The sequence below is a fragment of the Dipodomys ordii genome, unplaced genomic scaffold (assembly GCF_000151885.1).
Source record: "Dipodomys ordii isolate 6190 unplaced genomic scaffold, Dord_2.0 Scaffold18, whole genome shotgun sequence".
NCBI lineage: Eukaryota > Metazoa > Chordata > Mammalia > Rodentia > Heteromyidae > Dipodomys > Dipodomys ordii.
The window spans coordinates 8,609,924-8,626,710 of NW_012267234.1; the positions used below are offsets into that span (position 1 = coordinate 8,609,924).

A 16,787-nucleotide genomic window follows, 5' to 3' on the forward strand; every position below is an offset into this window, starting at 1 on the left:
TTCTGTTTATGTGGTGCTGAGGAATCGAACCCAGGGCCTCATGCTTGCAAGGCATGCACTCTACCACTGAGCTACTTTCCCAGCCCTGGCCCTCAGCTCTTCAGCTCAAGGCTAATGCTCTACCACTTGAGCTACAGCACCACTTCCGGTTTTCTGGTAAATTGGAGATAAGAGTTTCACGGACTTTCATGCCCTGGCTGGCTTTGATCCCCAATCCTCAGATCTCAGCCTCCTGAGTAGCTAGGATTACAGGCGTGAGCCACCAGCACCCAGCAAGTTCCTAGGTTTGATCCTCAGCATTCTCTCTCTCTCTCTCTCTCTCTCTCTCTCTCTCTCTCTCTGTCTGCCTAGAAGTTAATATAGTATACCTTTTTTTTTTTTTTTGCCAGTCCTGGGGCTTAAACCTCAGGGCCTGGGCACTGTCCCTGAGTTTCTTTTGCTCAAGGCTGGCATTCTACCACTAAGCTACATTCCCAACCCAGTATGCCTTATCTTTTTAATTTGTTTGAACTTTAAGTCCCTACATTATTAGTCATCAGCTTGGTCCTCATATGCTCTTACCCTTTTCAGTCTACAATTTTCCAAGCTGCTTTCTTTTTCTATGCCTTTCTTCCCAACAAGGAGCCCTCTTCCTTTACAACAAATCCCCCCACCCTAGGGCTTTCTTTGTTTCCTTTTTTTGCCAGTCCTGGGGTTTGAACTCTGGGTCTGGGCACTGTCCTTGAGCTTCTTTTTGCTTAAGGCTAACACTCTACCACTTGAGCAACTTCCAGTTTTTCTTGTGTATGTGATACTGTGGAATTGAACCCAGGGCTTCATGCATGCTAGGCAAGCACTCTACCACTAAGCCACATTCCCAGCTCTGTTTCCTCTTTTTTTTGTCAGTATGTTGTTCACCTGACAGTGAAACTAAGTGTGATTCATGAACTTACAACTGATTACAGTAACCCAAGCATGATTTTTGTTGGTTATATGAGTCCTCTGAAAGTATAAGGTGTCATGCAGTAAACCATGATGATTCCATTATTCCTTCTTTAGACAAGTGAAATTTTAATTCTGTTTTTTTCTACAGGGGACATGGTCTCAAAGTACCGAGAACCTTTGATCCATACCTTCTTGAGGGGTGCAAGAGACCCAGATAGTACACACAGGGCCAGCAGCTTAGCCAACCTGGGAGAACTATGCCAACACCTGGACTTCTTGCTTGGCCCTGTGGTTCATGAGGTACTGTATGGTAAACTCCTCCTTCTACTGCTGGTTTTTACTTAGACTTATTATATAACTTGAGATTGAAAATCAGGAGACCTGTGTTTTTTCCAGCTCTGCTTCTGCTTACCTGGGACATAGTAAACATTGGTCACTTATCTTCTCTATGCTTCCCTATTAACTTTTAACTCCCTGTTAATCAGTATGCTTAGTATAATGTTTTAGTCTCTTTAACTTCCCTATTCTGTCTCTCTTCTTGGTGGAGGTTTAAACTCAGGACCTCACACACTTGCTAGGCCTCTACTGCTTGAGCAACACCCAGCCTTTTTTTGCTTTAGTTATTTTACAATAACTCACATTCGTTAGCCCCTATTGATTTTCCTTAAGCTTCGTGTGTAGCTGGAATGACAGACATGACCACCATACCCAGTGATTTTGTTAGATAAGGTCTTGCTTGCTTGTTCAGCTAGCACCCTACCACTTCAACCATACCCCTAACCCAACTTTTTGCAGGTTATTTTGGAGATGGACTCTCCAAATCTTATGGACTTTGTTGCCCAGACAGGCTTTGAAGTTCAGTCTTATAGATCTCAGACTCCTTCCTGAGTAGATAGGATCATAGATGTGAGCCACCAGCTCCTGCTGATTTTCTGTATTTAGACTTTTTTTGGTGGTAATAAGATTTGAACTCAGGGGCTGGAAAGGTAGCTCAGTGCTAAAGTGCTTGCCTTGCATGCATGAGGCCCTGGGTTTGATTCCTTAGCACTATATAAGCAGAAAAAGCCAGAAGTAGAGCTATGGCTCAAGTGGTAGAGTGCTAGTCTTGAGCTTTAGAGCTGAGGGATAGTGCCCAGGCACAGACAGAGTTCAAGCCCATGACCAACAAAAAAAAAAAAAAAAATTTGAACTCAGGATTAGAGGCATAGCTCAGTTGGCAGAGTGGTAGTCAGTGAGTGAAAGCATCAAGTACCAAGTTCAAATACTGGTCTCAGATCTTTAAAAAAATGGTTTGAACTCAGGGTCTCATGCATAACACCACTGAGCCACACATCTCCAGCCCTGTTTTTCACTAGTTATTTTTAGGGTAGGGCCTCACTCTCATGTAACTGAATCATGATCCACCTACTTTAGGCTTCCCATTGATGCTGAAATCACAAGCATTGGCCACAACCTCCAGATTCTGCCAGGCTGGCCTGGTACCATAATCCTCCCAATCTCAGTCTCCCTGATAGCTTGGGATGACAGACTCACACCACTATATCCAGCTGTGGTTTGTGAAGGAGGTCTTGAAAAGTTTTCTGGGCTTGCTATTCTGAACCATGTTGTTCCAAGCCTCCCAAGTAGCTACAGTTACAGGCATTAACAACTGGTGCTCAGCTCTCTTATTCAGATCTTTCTTTAAGAAATACCTTAGAAGCTGGGTGCCAGTGGCTCACGCCTGTAATTCTAGCTACTCAGGAGACTGAGATCTGAGGATCATGGTTCAAAGCCAGACCAGGCAGGAAAGTCCATGAGACTCTTTTTTTTTTCTTTTGTCGGTCGTGGGGCTTGAACTCTGGGCCTGGGCACTGTCCCTCAGCTCTTCAGCTCAAGGCGAGCACTCTACCACTTAAGCTACAGTGCCACTTCTGGTTTTCTGGTGGTTTATTGGAGATAGGAGTCTCACGGTCTCTCCTACCCGGGCTGGCTTTGAACTGCGATCCTCAGATCTCAGCCTCCTGAGTAGCTAGGATTACAGGCGTGAGCCACCAGCACCCGGCCCCATGAGACTCTTAACTCCAATAAACCACTAGAAAACTGGAAGTGGCGCTGTGTCTCATGCGGTAGAGTGCTCGCCTTGAGCTGAAGAGTTGAGGGATAGCGCCCAAGCCCAGAGTTCAAGCCCCACGACCAACAACAAAAAAGAAACATCTTAGTTATTGGAGGGGGCTGATGCTCCAATGATAAGGAAGAGCAGCAAAACAATGACAACTAGGTAAACTGTGTCCTTTAAATGTCCCCAACATCTGCAGTGTGTCAGGCCTTTGTTAGGGGCTAGAGAAACAAACCCTGTTAACCTCACTTAGACCTCTGGGCCTAAGGAATCTGGTGGCAGACCCAAATGTCTGTGCTTACAATGAAGTTCATCAGTATAAGTGCTAGGATGCATGTGAGGAGGTGTGAGGAGAAGGGTCCAGTTAGAGTGCTGACAAAGATGCCTAGGGGAAGAGATCCTTAGGTCTGAACCTGGGGAACAAGTGAAAGCTAAATAGGCAGGGAGGCAGGGTAGGAATTTCAGGAGGAACAGTGTGTACAAATGCACCAAGGTGGGGGACAACCTGACCGATTTGAAGAACTGGAAGATCCTGAAGGCTTAAGTGGAAGAGTGGAGGTGGGGGGGGCTAGTTGGCAACTAAAGCTGAGGCAAGAGAGGCAAGAAGGGGATACACCTCGGAGAACTGAGGCACCAAGAAGCTAAGTCATCCCAGTTTTGCAGATAAGACAAGGCAGGGCTAGACTGGAATGTGGGTAGTTAGTTCCAGAATTCATGCCCTTCACCACTCATCTACACTGTCTCTCAGGAATGTTTTCTGCTCAATTATAGGAGTGCTTTTGTGCCTTGACACTGAAGACTCTTGTCATGTCAGAAAAGGCACAGGCAGGAAGGGTCATGTAGCCCTGCCTTAATAGAGCTTGCTTTTGGCAGTGAAACTTCAGGAGGCAAAGTATTCTCTCTGATTTGAAAAACCAGGTGTTTCCATCCTGTATAATTTCTGTCTCTTCTTTTCAAATGTTCCTTCTTATGTAGCATCCCACGCTTGCCTCGTCATAGTGCCAAACTAGCTACCCTGGGTGGACGACAAGTTTGGACATGCTTGGAGGCCTGCCAGGTTTACTATTGCAGCTATGCCTACTGTAGTCAGGCAGTTCGGGTCGATTCACATGGCAAAAGTGGTAGGATCATTGATTATTCAGTAGTTTTCATCTGTTTATTCACTTAACAGACATTTATTGAGCACATATTTTGTGCCGGTTGTGTCCTTGTGGACCTGCCATTTTGGAGGGGAGAGGTAGGCAATAAACAAGTGAACATATCTATACTACATGAGGGTGGTAAGTTGCTCAGAAAATATATCTAGTGAAACAAGGATGCCAAAGGGACCTTGTTACAAATGTGACTTGTATGGTCAAGAAAAGCCTTACTGATGACTGACATTCGAACAAAATTTAAGGAGGCAAGGGTCTGATCCAGACAGCTGTGGGTAGAACATTGCAGACAGAGGGAGCTGCAAGCACAGAGGCCCTGAGGCAAGTGCAGATTCGACTGCAGAGAGCAGCATGGCCCGTATGGCTAAGAGAAGAGAATAAAGAATAGTAGGAGATGGCATGGGAAAGTGGGAGGCCAGTCCAGGTGGGACTTTGACAGATTTGGCTTGCCTATAAGCAGTCAGAGCAGAGCCATGCGATAGTCTAGCTTATTCTAGATGACCACAGCTTCTTCTGTGCCGATTCTTCCAGGATCTCATTAAAGCTCTTGAAGCCTGCAGCCTCAGATGTACTTAACCTCCAGTGTGTACTGGTGGACAAGGAACTTCAGCTTTGAGGAAACTTGGCTTTGAGAATCCTGTAGAGAATCCCAAAGAAGCATTTGTGATATTCTGTGCCAGGAATGCTGGAGGACACACATAAAGGACCCCAGTTCTTCCTGTAAGGAAATCTCAGCAGGGGATGAAGTAGACTGGGGGATCAGATCAATGTTATAGCAATAGGCCAAGGGGGTATAGGAATGAGGAGCTGAGACCCTGTTTAGACATGTCTTGGTATCAGGAAGGCTATGATGTGATGATTAAGTGATAGGTAGGCAGAGGAGAGAAGCTCAGTCTATTTTGACATAAAGTTGGATAAATTAGCCACTAAAGATTCCTCTAATGTGATCTGCTTTGGGGCATTTGCCCCTCCCCCAGCTGTTGCATATGGGCATCTGAGGAAAGCTCTCCTCACTCTTGGGTGGCCCAGATTTGGGCATTCTGTTTTTTTTTTTTTATGGTGCTGGATGGTTGGGAAGGAACAGAAAGTATAGGCCCAGCCCCTCCAAAATTTTCATACTGGGAATTCAAGTTTTTCTTCTTTGTTGGTGCCAAGATTTAACCTGTTTATAGAGTTTTATTAATTTTTTCAAATTTCTCCTTGTCCTTGTCAAGAGCTATATTGCTTGAAACCAAATCTTGGTTTGTTCTTTCATCTTTATCTCTTTCTAGGAGAAGCAGGTTAGTTTAAGTGCACCATTGGGAGGAGTCTGTCCTTAGTCCTGCATACAAGGTGCACCCCAAGTGTCAAGTCCCAGAGCAGTCTACTTTCAGTGTTATGCCAAACTTCCATATATCTGAGCCTTTGAGGTCTCATACAGTGCTGTAGCCTCTGATCTCATGCTTGATTTGAATTTATTACCAGCTTTGCAAATGTTGGTTTCATTTTCTAAGTGACAAGGCTTGAACAATTTGTGGATATGTCAGTACTTGAGATGAGGGTTTGGTGGATATTCTGGGAAACCACCCCACATCCCCAGGAAGCTTAAGCAGTCCCCATAGTTTCTTCCTGGCAGGTAGAATGAACAAGCTGAGCTCATAGCTCATAATAATTATTGGCTAGACTACCTAACCAATTCAGTTTTCTTAGTTCACCAGGGATCCAATTTAGTAGTAGAAACAAGTTAGTAGATTGACCATAGTTAGCAAAGGAAACTTGAGGGGGAAAAAGAGGGGGAAAAAAAGATGAAGTAGGAAAATTGAAGTCATGCTTTCTCCATATATACCTATTTTTTTTTGGTCTGGTCGTGGGGCCTGAACTCTGGGCCTGGGCGCTGTCCCTCAGCTCTTCAGCTCAAGCCTAGCGCTCTACCACTTGAGCCACAGCACCACTTCTGGCTTTTTTCTTATGTGGTGCTGAACCCAGGGCCTCATGCATGCAAGGCAAGCGCTCTACCACTGAGCCACCTTCCCAGCCCCCCCCTTTTTTTTTTTTGTCTATCATAGGGCTTGAACTTGGGGCCTGGGCGCTGTCCCTGAGCTCTTTTGTTCAAAGCTAGCATTTTACCACTTTCCACTGTGAGCCACAGTGCCACTTCCAGTTTTCTGGTGGTTATTTGGAAATGAGTCTCACAGACTTTCCTTCCCTGGCTCGTTTCAAACCACAATCATTAGATCTCAGTCTTCTGAGAAGCTAGGATTATAGGCATAGGCATGAGCCACCTAGTTCCCAGCATCCTCCATACATACTTCAACACTGTACCTTCTCTCCTGGAATTTTCCAAAGTCAGTTTGGTTAATCTTGCCATTTTTATTATCTTTATTTGTATAGTTCTAATTATGCTTGGTGTATGCCAGCTGTTTGGGGAGTGATGTTTTTCCTTATTTCTGTTGGCTCTTGCGAAGTACTAAATTGCTTAAACTGACCTTTAATGTTGCCAGAGCAGTCGTCATCTTTCTGTCTGTATGGCTTGCAGAAGTAGATATGATTCATGTGATTTAACCAGTAAAGAGAAGGCCTTCCATAGTTTTGTGTATTAGAATAGTACATTGGCCCTCAGGGCTGGTGTCATAAAGGAGAAAATAGGTTTCTGCCCTTTGGGAGGACTTAAAAACAGAGAATGGAAATGTTACACCAATTCATAAATTAGTAAAGACCTTTCATCATCTTACATCGTCCTTCACCAAAGCTTTTAGTGGTAGAAGGCAATGTTGAGTTTGTCCTTGGAGGTGAGACAGTAGCTCATGCTGACTTATTAGACTGGGTAGATGGAAGTAAGCTGCCTTGAGTCCTTCTAGATCTCATGTTAAATGAAAGGCCTGTAAGTGAACAGCATACAAGCAGGGCATGGGGTTTCACCTGCACAGGAAGAGGCTGTTCTTACCTATAGATGAGATCCACAAGACCATAATAAAATTGGATACCTTAAAAACATTTTGCAGGGGCTGGTAAAGTAGCTCAGTGGTAGAGTGCTTGCCTTGCATGCATGAGGCCCTGGGTTCGATTCCTTAGCACCACATAAGCAAAAAAGAAAAAAGCCGGAAGTGGCGCTGTGGCTCAAGTGGTAGAGTGCTAGCCTTGAGTTGAAGAGCTGAGGGACAGCGCCCAGGCCCAGAGGTCAGGCCCCATGACCGGACCCAAAAAAAAACACAACATTTTGCATGAGTAACCATCCCACAGTTTATAGAATTTGATCTGAATGGCAGAGATGTCGAAGAAGGTCACAAACTTCTTCCCTTCTTGAGCCTCTTCCTAATCGTTGAATGGCTCCTCGTGGATAGCACATAAGTCATTTAATGGCCTATAGCAAGCAGGAGACCATTCCAGCAAGGCTTGTAAGAACCAGTTCTTTCCTCAACGTCACCTTCAAGGTGACACAGGGATTCAAGAATTGGCCTTAAAGGGAAAGCCCTTTTCTATCCAGGCTGCTACTTCGTGGATATCCTGATTACGGAATCAGTGCCTGATGGTCAGAGCTAACCTGCACTAAAAGCTGAAGTAGAAGCATGGCCTGCTCAGCATAATGAGGCAGAACCAAGGGGACAAAGGCAGACACCAGCAGGCTTCTAGGCAGAAAGCCTTCATTGACAGATGTAAAAGGACTCCAAGGGGAACAGGCAACACTTGGGAACCTCTGATCGTGACATGGCCCTGGGCTGGCTTTTGTACATTAGATATTGGATTGAATAAAGCTGAACTTCTGTGTGTCCAGAAGGATTCTGGCCTAGCTCTGACTTGTTCAACTCTTACCTTATAAATATTAAGCCTGAAAGTGGAGGTAGCTATTATATTGTTACCTATTTGGAGGTGGCCCAAGGAGTTTCCTCCTAGGGCTGAATTCCTTCAACTGTTAATACCAAAGGCACAAAATCCATTGCTGGCATTGGAGTTGGGGGTCTCAGGATGAAGCAGCTTCCTGGGACTAACTAAACAACAGCCCTCAATGAGTTGTGCTTTTCTGGATTTTCCCTTCCCTTGCAAGCTGCAAGTTTGCCTAATAGATAGAAGTTGATTAAATGCCAGTGTAGCACAGAGGCAATTATATTTAAGAACAGGCTTCTTCCTCTAATCTCTCTGCCATCACTGATTAATTAGATACTTTGAACTATGCCCAACTATTTGAAAGCTGTGAAAACTACAACCTGTGTAGTTAAGATTTCTGCACAAGTATATTTCCTCATTTGTGCCTGTATTCACCACTCTTAAAACATAATATGTATTTACACATGTTTCCAAAGACACAATCTGGATATTTTCTTATCATGGTTAAAATCTTTCTACTGATGGCTAGGAAATACAGACACATAGTAAAGCCAATAACAAAAGCATATGAGACATGAATTTAGTTAATTTAGACAAACCTTCAGATTGTTAGTGCCATTGATCACATTGCAAAAGTGCATGATTGCCTCAGAGAGGTTTGTGGTCATTATCATCTTCTGTACTGAAATTTTAGGGTTTTTGTTGTTGTTGTTTTGTTTTGTTCTGTTTTGTTTTTGCTAAATAGGAGCCATGGTAGGGTGAATGGTACAGGACATAGAAACAGTTTCAGTGGCCATAGCAGTGCTATACCCCTCTGTCATGGTAACCAATAAACTTCTGTTTCTCTTTTTAAAAAAAAAGTTTCATTTTATTACATATAATAATTAGCGGTATGACTGCGAGCATGTTTTACAAGTAATTTCTAGTTTTTCTCTTCTGTTATAAAATTGTCTTTGAATCATTTCTCTGCCTTTTGGCTAAGTTCAAGCATAGAATTGTCTTTGGAAGTAACTGAGCATGGAAAGCTCTGTCTCACCAATGAAGAAGCCCAGGCAGAAATTGCTCAAACTGGCTGTTGCTGACTTTATGAGGGTGGTTGCTAGATTTGTAGGACAAGGATGTGTCAGTCATACCAATGAAGGTCAGTTTACCTGTTTCTTAATTTCTATGTTGGACATTATGCTGCCATATTCATGCCGGACCTTGAACTCTGAAGTCTCTTTAGGGAAATCTCCATGGTTCTCAGATCTCAGAAGCAGCTATGTTTTAGACTGTTTTTCCTACCTCCAATATGTCCCCTCAGAGGAACACATGATAATTTTTCCTGCTTTTGAAGAGACAGTCACTCTTAAACTTACCTTTTTTCTTTTTTTTGCCAGTCCTGGGGCTTGAATTCTAGACCTGGCCACTGTCCTGTGCTGCTTCTGATTAAGGCTTGCACTCTACCACTTGAGCCACAGCACTACTTGCAGCTTTTTTTTTTTTTGTCAGTCATGGGGCTTGAACTGTGGGCCTGGGTGCTGTCCCTCAGCTCTTCAGCTCTAAGCTAGTGCTCTACCACTTGAGCCATAGCACCACTTCCAGTTTTCTAGTGGTTTATTGGATATAAGAATCTCATGGACTTTCCTGTCTGGGCTGGCTTTGAACTGTGATCCTCATATCTCAGCCTTCTGAGTAGCTAGGATTACAGGTATGAGCTACCAGAGCCCAGCTACTTGCAGCTTTTTCTGTTTATGTGGTACTGAGGAATCAAACCCAGGGCTTCATGCATGCTAGACAGGTACTCTATCACTTAGCCACATTTCCAGCCTGACCTTATCTTTTTTTGAAATGCATATTATATATATATATATATGTGTGTGTGTGTGTGTGTGTGTGTGTATGTACATATATATATATATATATTCCCCACTTGCTATAATCCTTTCTGAATTCCAAACCAGATTTTATCTTTGTAGACAAGCCAGACTACATCAAGAGCTCTATGCCTAGTTCTCACCTTCTAAATTGAACATGAGGAAATAGATCCACTCCACTCTAAGCTACATTGCTCTTGATAAATGTGTAGAAAGTGGAACACAGTTGAAAGGCTAGTGATAATTGTGCAGTACTGATTTTTATTGACTTTTCTTACTCTCCTAGGTGACAGCTTGCCTGATTGCTGTGGCTAAAACAGACCATGATGTTCAAGTGCGCAGAGCTGCCATCCATGTGATTGTTGTGCTGCTTCGGGGCCTCAGCCAGAAAGCTACTGAGGTAAGTCAGTCCCTTGCCATGTGCAACTTCCTACCTCTTTGGTTTTATTCTTCAGCCTTAATTTTACTGGAGCATGCTCAAATCTTTTGCCTAGATTTATGTAAATGAATCAGTCAACAGGAACTTTTTTAGCAGGAAAATGGTATTGTTTACATCTTCAATAAGAGTCTGTTTCCTCTGTGATATGTTGGGCAAGCCACCCAGTAACTGCCGCATCAAAACCAGAGCACACTTTTACAGATGGAGGCTCTGAATTCTGGCATTCCCCTCCTGGCAGAGCAGGTTCCAAGGTGGGTTAACTGCTGCACATTAACCCTGTCACTGCGGCCTGAACTTTAGTGACTTGTCTTCCTGACTCATTTCATTGTTCATGCTGAGTTGCTAAAGGCCTTCACTTAAAAGCCTTCCTTTTCTAGTTCTAAGTTCAGGCCATGGATTTTCATTGCTGCATATATTACACTTTCTTCCTTCCTCAAATCAGTTTGGCTATATTTCTCCCCAGTGTATGACTAGAACAGGAAGAAAGTGTATATATTCATGTGTGTGCTAAGAATGAGTGACCTCAAAATTAATTTTCTTCTTGATCCTAATGGAAACTTATTCCCAGAGTTTGCATTAATAATTCACTTCCTGGCATCCACAATTCTCATCTGTGGCTTACATATCCGTATTTAACCAACTGTCAAGGAAGCCATTATAAGAGTGGTTGTTTGTCTCACAGAGAGACTTTATTCATGATAGAATTTTACTGTATCAAGTTCCTGATACCTGTTTGTACAAGCATGGGTTCATTAGTGATCTCCTTCCTTTTCTATACAACTATATTTTCTCTCTAAATGCCTACTTGCTATTTCAGCTTAGTAGCAAGACTGTTGATCTCCAAATGGACCCTTCCTTCATCATTACCCTCAGCTGAATTTTTCTCCCTTCTTATCTGCTTTGAACAGGTTGTTTGTATTGAATGATTTCTGGTATAAACATACTCAACTATAAAAACTCTTTAACTACAATGGCTAAAACAAGTAAAGATGTGTTTTTCTCATACCACAAGAAACATGTAGGTAGATAGTGGGGGTTAGCAGACAAGTGACAACAGGGCCAATATTTCTATAATCTTCATGGCCTGGGTCTCATGACTGTAGGACCATAACAACTATGCCACTGTAACTAGTTTAAATTAGTAAGAAATAAGAGAAGGCCAGCTTAGGGGCTGGGAGGGTGGCTCAGTGGTAGAGCGCCTGCGTTGCATGCATGAGGCCCTAGGTTCGATTCCCCAGCACCACATAAGCAAAAAGAAAAAAAGCTGGAAGTGGCATTGTGGCTCAAGTGGTAGAGCACTAGCCTTGAGCTGAAGAGCTGAGGGACAGCGCCCAGGCCCAGAGTTCAGGCCCCACGACCGGACCCAAAAAAAAAAAGAGAAGGCCAGCTTAGGCACTTGTATATCTTTGGGGTGGGGGTGGGGGGGATCCAGAACAGTTTTCTACAGTAATATAGCTGATTTTCATTTTATTTCACTGGCCAGAACTCCTGTCTCACACAATTACTACTCACCTGACAATGTGTTTAGCTGGCACACTGCTGCTCTAAAAATAAATAGATAAATAAATAATTGAAGTTTAATTAGCAAGGAAGATGACAGGAAATGGGTACTGGGGCAGTGACTGATAGTGACACAAAGGGAAATGGAAAACAGTGGTCTGGTTCATAAATTCAGAAGTTCATAAGAACTTCTGTAGAGATAGGATTGTTCAGAATTAGGGAGCTCTCACCTAGACAGCTAGAGGTGCCAGGGTATCATCTAGAACCCTGATGGAGATAAAAGACAAGTAGATCATCACTTGATAATTCATATAATTAAATGAATTACCATAGGGTATGATCTCCTGTATAAGAGGGAGTTAGGAAAGTGTTTTTCATTTATCATTAAGACCTATGAAACTTGTAGTAAATAGATCACTGTTGTATGAGTTGTTAACTGGAGAACTAGATGAACTATAGGGACTTGTGCTAATATCACAACTTTTCTGTAAATCTAAAATCAAATTATTTAAAAAATAAATATATAAACATGCCTATAATCCTAGCTACTTGAGAAGCTGAGATTGAAAGGACATTTAGGTAGAAAAGTTCATGGGACTCATTCTCAACTACTAACTAGGTGTGGTGGTACACATTTGTTACCCAGTATACAGGGGAGGCTGAGAGTGGGAAGATGGAAGTTCTAGGCCAGCCTGGGCAGAAAAGTATGGGACTCAGTCCCAATGGGAGAAGTAGTACATGCCTGTCATCCCAGTCACATCCCATCACTGCAAGTCTAAAGTAGACAGATCGTATTTTAGTCATGCCCCTGTTCGGGAATCAAGATCCTATCTCAAAAATAATTGCACAAAAAAGGAACTGCAGGTGTGACTCAGTGGTAGACCTCCTGCCTAGACATGAAGCCCTAAGTTCAAGCCCTAGTACCATCACCAAAATGAAAAGGGGCGGGGAGGAAAAAATATACAAAATTACAGGGCTCGGAGCGTTATTCATTGACAGGATGCATGCTTACTAGTCAAGAAACCTGGGTTTGATCTTTGGTGCCTCACTTCCAAGTGCACATATCCTTTACTGAGACAGACAGACAGAATATATTCTTATATAGTGGAGCAAAGTGCCTGATTAGCAAAAAAAAAAAGAAGAAGAAGAAAACTATCCATTTTCTCACATCTGTGTTAGCCAATGAAAGCAGTACTGGCTTGTCTTACCAGTACTAAAATAAAGTGTAATTTGTTGCCATGGAAGATTTTTGTCACCTTCAGAAAGCCATATGAATGAAAAAGCCTTTCTCTTGTTCTCATATGCACACACTGCAACTTACAAATTGTGCTTACTCCATGAATAAAGAAAAGGAAATGGGATTGGATGAATGTATGAATCCTCTTCTTAGTGTATCTTTTGCGACCAGGTGTGTTAAGTCTTGTTATAGTAGGTGTGGTTATAATCAGGTGCACTGTAATGAGTAGCAGAGATAACCACAAAGCTTTCAAGCTGAGAGTTCTCTTTTTAGCTCTGTTTTGCCCCCAGGAGCAACTGAAATGAAAATGCCACTTTGTTGATGAAAAAGTTTTATGGTTCTCCCTTCTCCCTCTTCTAATCACCATCTCTTAGGCTATATAATGCCAAAAGATAATACTGGGTTTTAGCAAATTCTGTTACTTGTAGATGTGCTGGCCAAGGACCTCTGTGGTTGTGGCAGCTGGAAAGGGAGGTGGGGAAGATTGGCTGGATCATCAGGAAAGACATTTCTGCCCCTGCCTACCTCTTGAGGTAGCTTCTACCTTATTCCCATTTAAAATAACCAGATCTAATTTCATTTTAGCCCATTCTTCCTTAACCTTGTTGAAAAATACATTTAACTGTACTAGGAATATGAGGAGAGAGGAGGCATGTTTAGACATGCACTTTGTGTTGGTCTCATAGAGGTAAGAATAGGCCTTCTCAACGCCGGAACAATGAGCTAAGCACCCAAATGAGATGATGCTTCACCACCCTGCTCCTCACAAGCTTGCTCTTTGCCCACTGATCTATATATTATAACTGTTTAGAACATCTACATTCATAAAGTCACTCCAAAAACAGTAATAGAGGTAGTAATAGTTGAATGTTAGCCTGTCAGACTGGCCTTTCAGATGACATCCGTAAAACCTTTACCTAAAATAATGGTAACTTATTAAAACTACCCTGGGGGGATTTGAAACAAACAAGTTTTTTAAATGATTCCATACTCTGAGAATAAGCATTCTTTTTGTTGTTGTTGTTTTTGGTCAGTCATGGGCTTGAACTCTGGATCTGGGCACTGTCCCTCAGCTCTTCAGCTCAGGGCTAGCACTCTACCACTTGAGCTATAGCACCACTTCCGGCTTTTTCTGCTTATGTGGTGCTGAGGAATTGAACCCAGGGCCTCATACATGCAAGGCATGCATGGCAAGCACTCCACCACTGAGCCACCTTCCCAGCCCAGAATTATTAGAGTAATTAAAGCAAATACTATAACTACTATCAGTGAAGTAAAGGGAAACTAACCCTTCAATTAATAGAAGGAACATCTTTGAAAAGGAATAGAAATGATAAAATTAAGTAACCAAGTAGGAGTACCAGGACTAAGAACTATAATTTTAAATTTTAAAAAAAAATGTATCGCTAAATGGCATTAAAAGCAGAATAGAAGCTATGTGCCCCTAACTACTCAGAAGGTGAAGATCTGAGGATCACTACTCAAAGCCAGCCTTCTCCCCCCATTAAAACACTTCTGTCATTATTCACTTTTTCTTTTGATTGGTCATGGGGCCTGAACTTGGGGCGTGGGCACTGTCCCTCAGCTCTTCAGCTCAAGGCTAGTGCCCTACCACTTGAGCCACAGCGCCACTTCTGGCTTTTTTTGCTTATGTGGTGCTGAGGAATTAAACCTAGGGCCTCACGCAGGCAAGGCAAGCACTCTACCACTGAGCCACCTTCACAGCCCCTCATTACTCACTTTTACACTATTGCAGGAAAAAGGAATATGAATTGGGTATGATGTTATACTGGAGTTTGAACTCGGCCTCTCACTTGTTAGGCTGGCTCTTTGCCACTTGAGCCACACCTCTAGTCCTGTTTTTTCTGGTTATTATAGAAATGGAGTCTAGCAAATTTTACCTGCCCAGGTTGACTTCAAATTACAATCCTTCTGGCCTCAATATTCTAAGTAGCTAGGATTACAAGCATGAGCCACTGATGCCTAGTTATGATGCTCTTCTCTTTTTTTTTTTTTTCTGTCGGTCATGGGACTTGAACTCTGGGTCTAGGTGCTGTCCATGAGCTCTTCAGCTCATGGCAAGTGCTCTACCACTTGAGCCACAGTGCCACTTCTGATTTTCTGGTGTTAATTGGAGATAAGAGTCTCATGGACTTTCCTTTGCTTTGAACAACAATCCTCAGATCTCAGCCCCCTGAGTAGCTAGGATTCCAGGCATGATCCACATGCACTCAGCCTGATGCTCTACTTCTTTATTACAGAAGGTAATTCTTAAAAGTGACATTCTAGTCAGTTACATAGGGACTGCCACCATGTTCTAGTTTCTGTTGAGCTGTATATTTTTTTCTGACAAACAGCATTTTCATCACGTCTCTATAACAAGTTGTGGCTGGAAAAGTATGATGACTTTTTATACCTCTTGTGTATACTTAGAAGCTCATCCTCAAGCCCAACTCGATTTGCTGTCTTTGACTTCCAAAGAGCCAGTCAAACCAGAATCTTGACTTTCCAAAGTTTATTCCCATACATTTGGTCATTAATGAATGCATGTTTTTCCAAGGATCTCTACCATCTGTCAAATGCAAAATTGTTATATAGGGCAGCACCTCAGAAGTCATTCCCTGAAGTCCTTCAAGAGGGAATTTTTTTTTCAGGAATATTTTTGTCCCAGAATCTGAGACAGAAGCCTCATTAGACAGGACTGGAAAAGTGTCAGGAGGGAATGGTGCCTGGCTAGGGACAGATACAACCTGAGGGATGTTGGTGAACTGGAGAAAGGCCAGGCCAGAGCCAGACACATGGGGACAGTCTTCTGTAAGATCACTGCAGCTGACCCAGAAACAGGCAGAAGATTGTGTGCTGTTTTCTTCCTCAAAGACACAAGAACCGTCTCTTATTCACCTTATTTTTATTTCTCACACAAATTTTTAAACTGATATGTAAATCACATACCATAAAATCCACCCTCTTAAATTATAAATCAGCATATTAAGTATATTCTTACATATTATGTACAACCATCACTACTGTCTAGTTCCAGATCATTTTCACCAATCCAAAATTAAAATACCTCCCTGGGTGGAGGATATAGCTCAGTGGTAGAATGCTTACCTACAGTGTGCCCTGGGTTTGATCACTAGTGCTGAAAAGAAGAAAGGGAGGGAAGGATGGAGAGAAGGATGTGAGAAGAGGCAAGGAAGGAAGGAGAAAGGAGAACTCTATTTTGATTAATAATCATTCTCCCATTCTCTTCTCCCCAAATCCCCAGGAACCAGTAATTCATTTTCTATCTCTGTGGATTTGTTTTGTTTAGTTTTGTTGGTTGTGGGGCTTGAAATCTGGGCCTGGACACTGTCCCTTAGTTCTTCAGCTCAAGGTGAGCGCTCTACCACTTGGTTTTCTGAGTGGTTAATTGGAAATAAGAGTCTCACAGACTTTCCTGCCCAGTTTGGCTTTGAACTGTGATTCTCAGATCTCAGCCTCCTGAGTAGCTAGGATTACAGGCATGAGCCATCAGCCCCTGGCTGTGGATTTGCTTTTTCTGAACACTTGATACAGAATATGTAGCATTTCTGGTTTTCTTCACTTAGCATGATGTGGTCGAGATTCTGCCATGCAATAGCATGTATTAATGTATTAGTACTTAATCCCTTTTATTTTTTTTTGGGTCTGGTCATGGGGCCTGAACTCTGGGTTTGGGCACTGTCCCTCAGCTCTTCAGCTCAAGGCTAGCGCTCTACCACTTGAGCCACAGCGCCACTTCCGGCTTTTTTCTTTTTTT

At 42.7% G+C, this 16,787-nt stretch overlaps 1 protein-coding gene across 1 annotated transcript in view; it reads left to right on the forward strand.

Moving 5' to 3' along the window:
• The window catches only part of Tango6 (transport and golgi organization 6 homolog (Drosophila)), a 171,325-nt gene that overhangs the window by 131,468 nt on the left and 23,070 nt on the right, over positions 1–16,787 (forward strand). Inside the window, 2 exon segments of the mRNA XM_013012670.1 lie at positions 1,073–1,224; positions 10,117–10,230. Coding sequence (XP_012868124.1) covers positions 1,073–1,224; positions 10,117–10,230 — 266 coding nt within the window.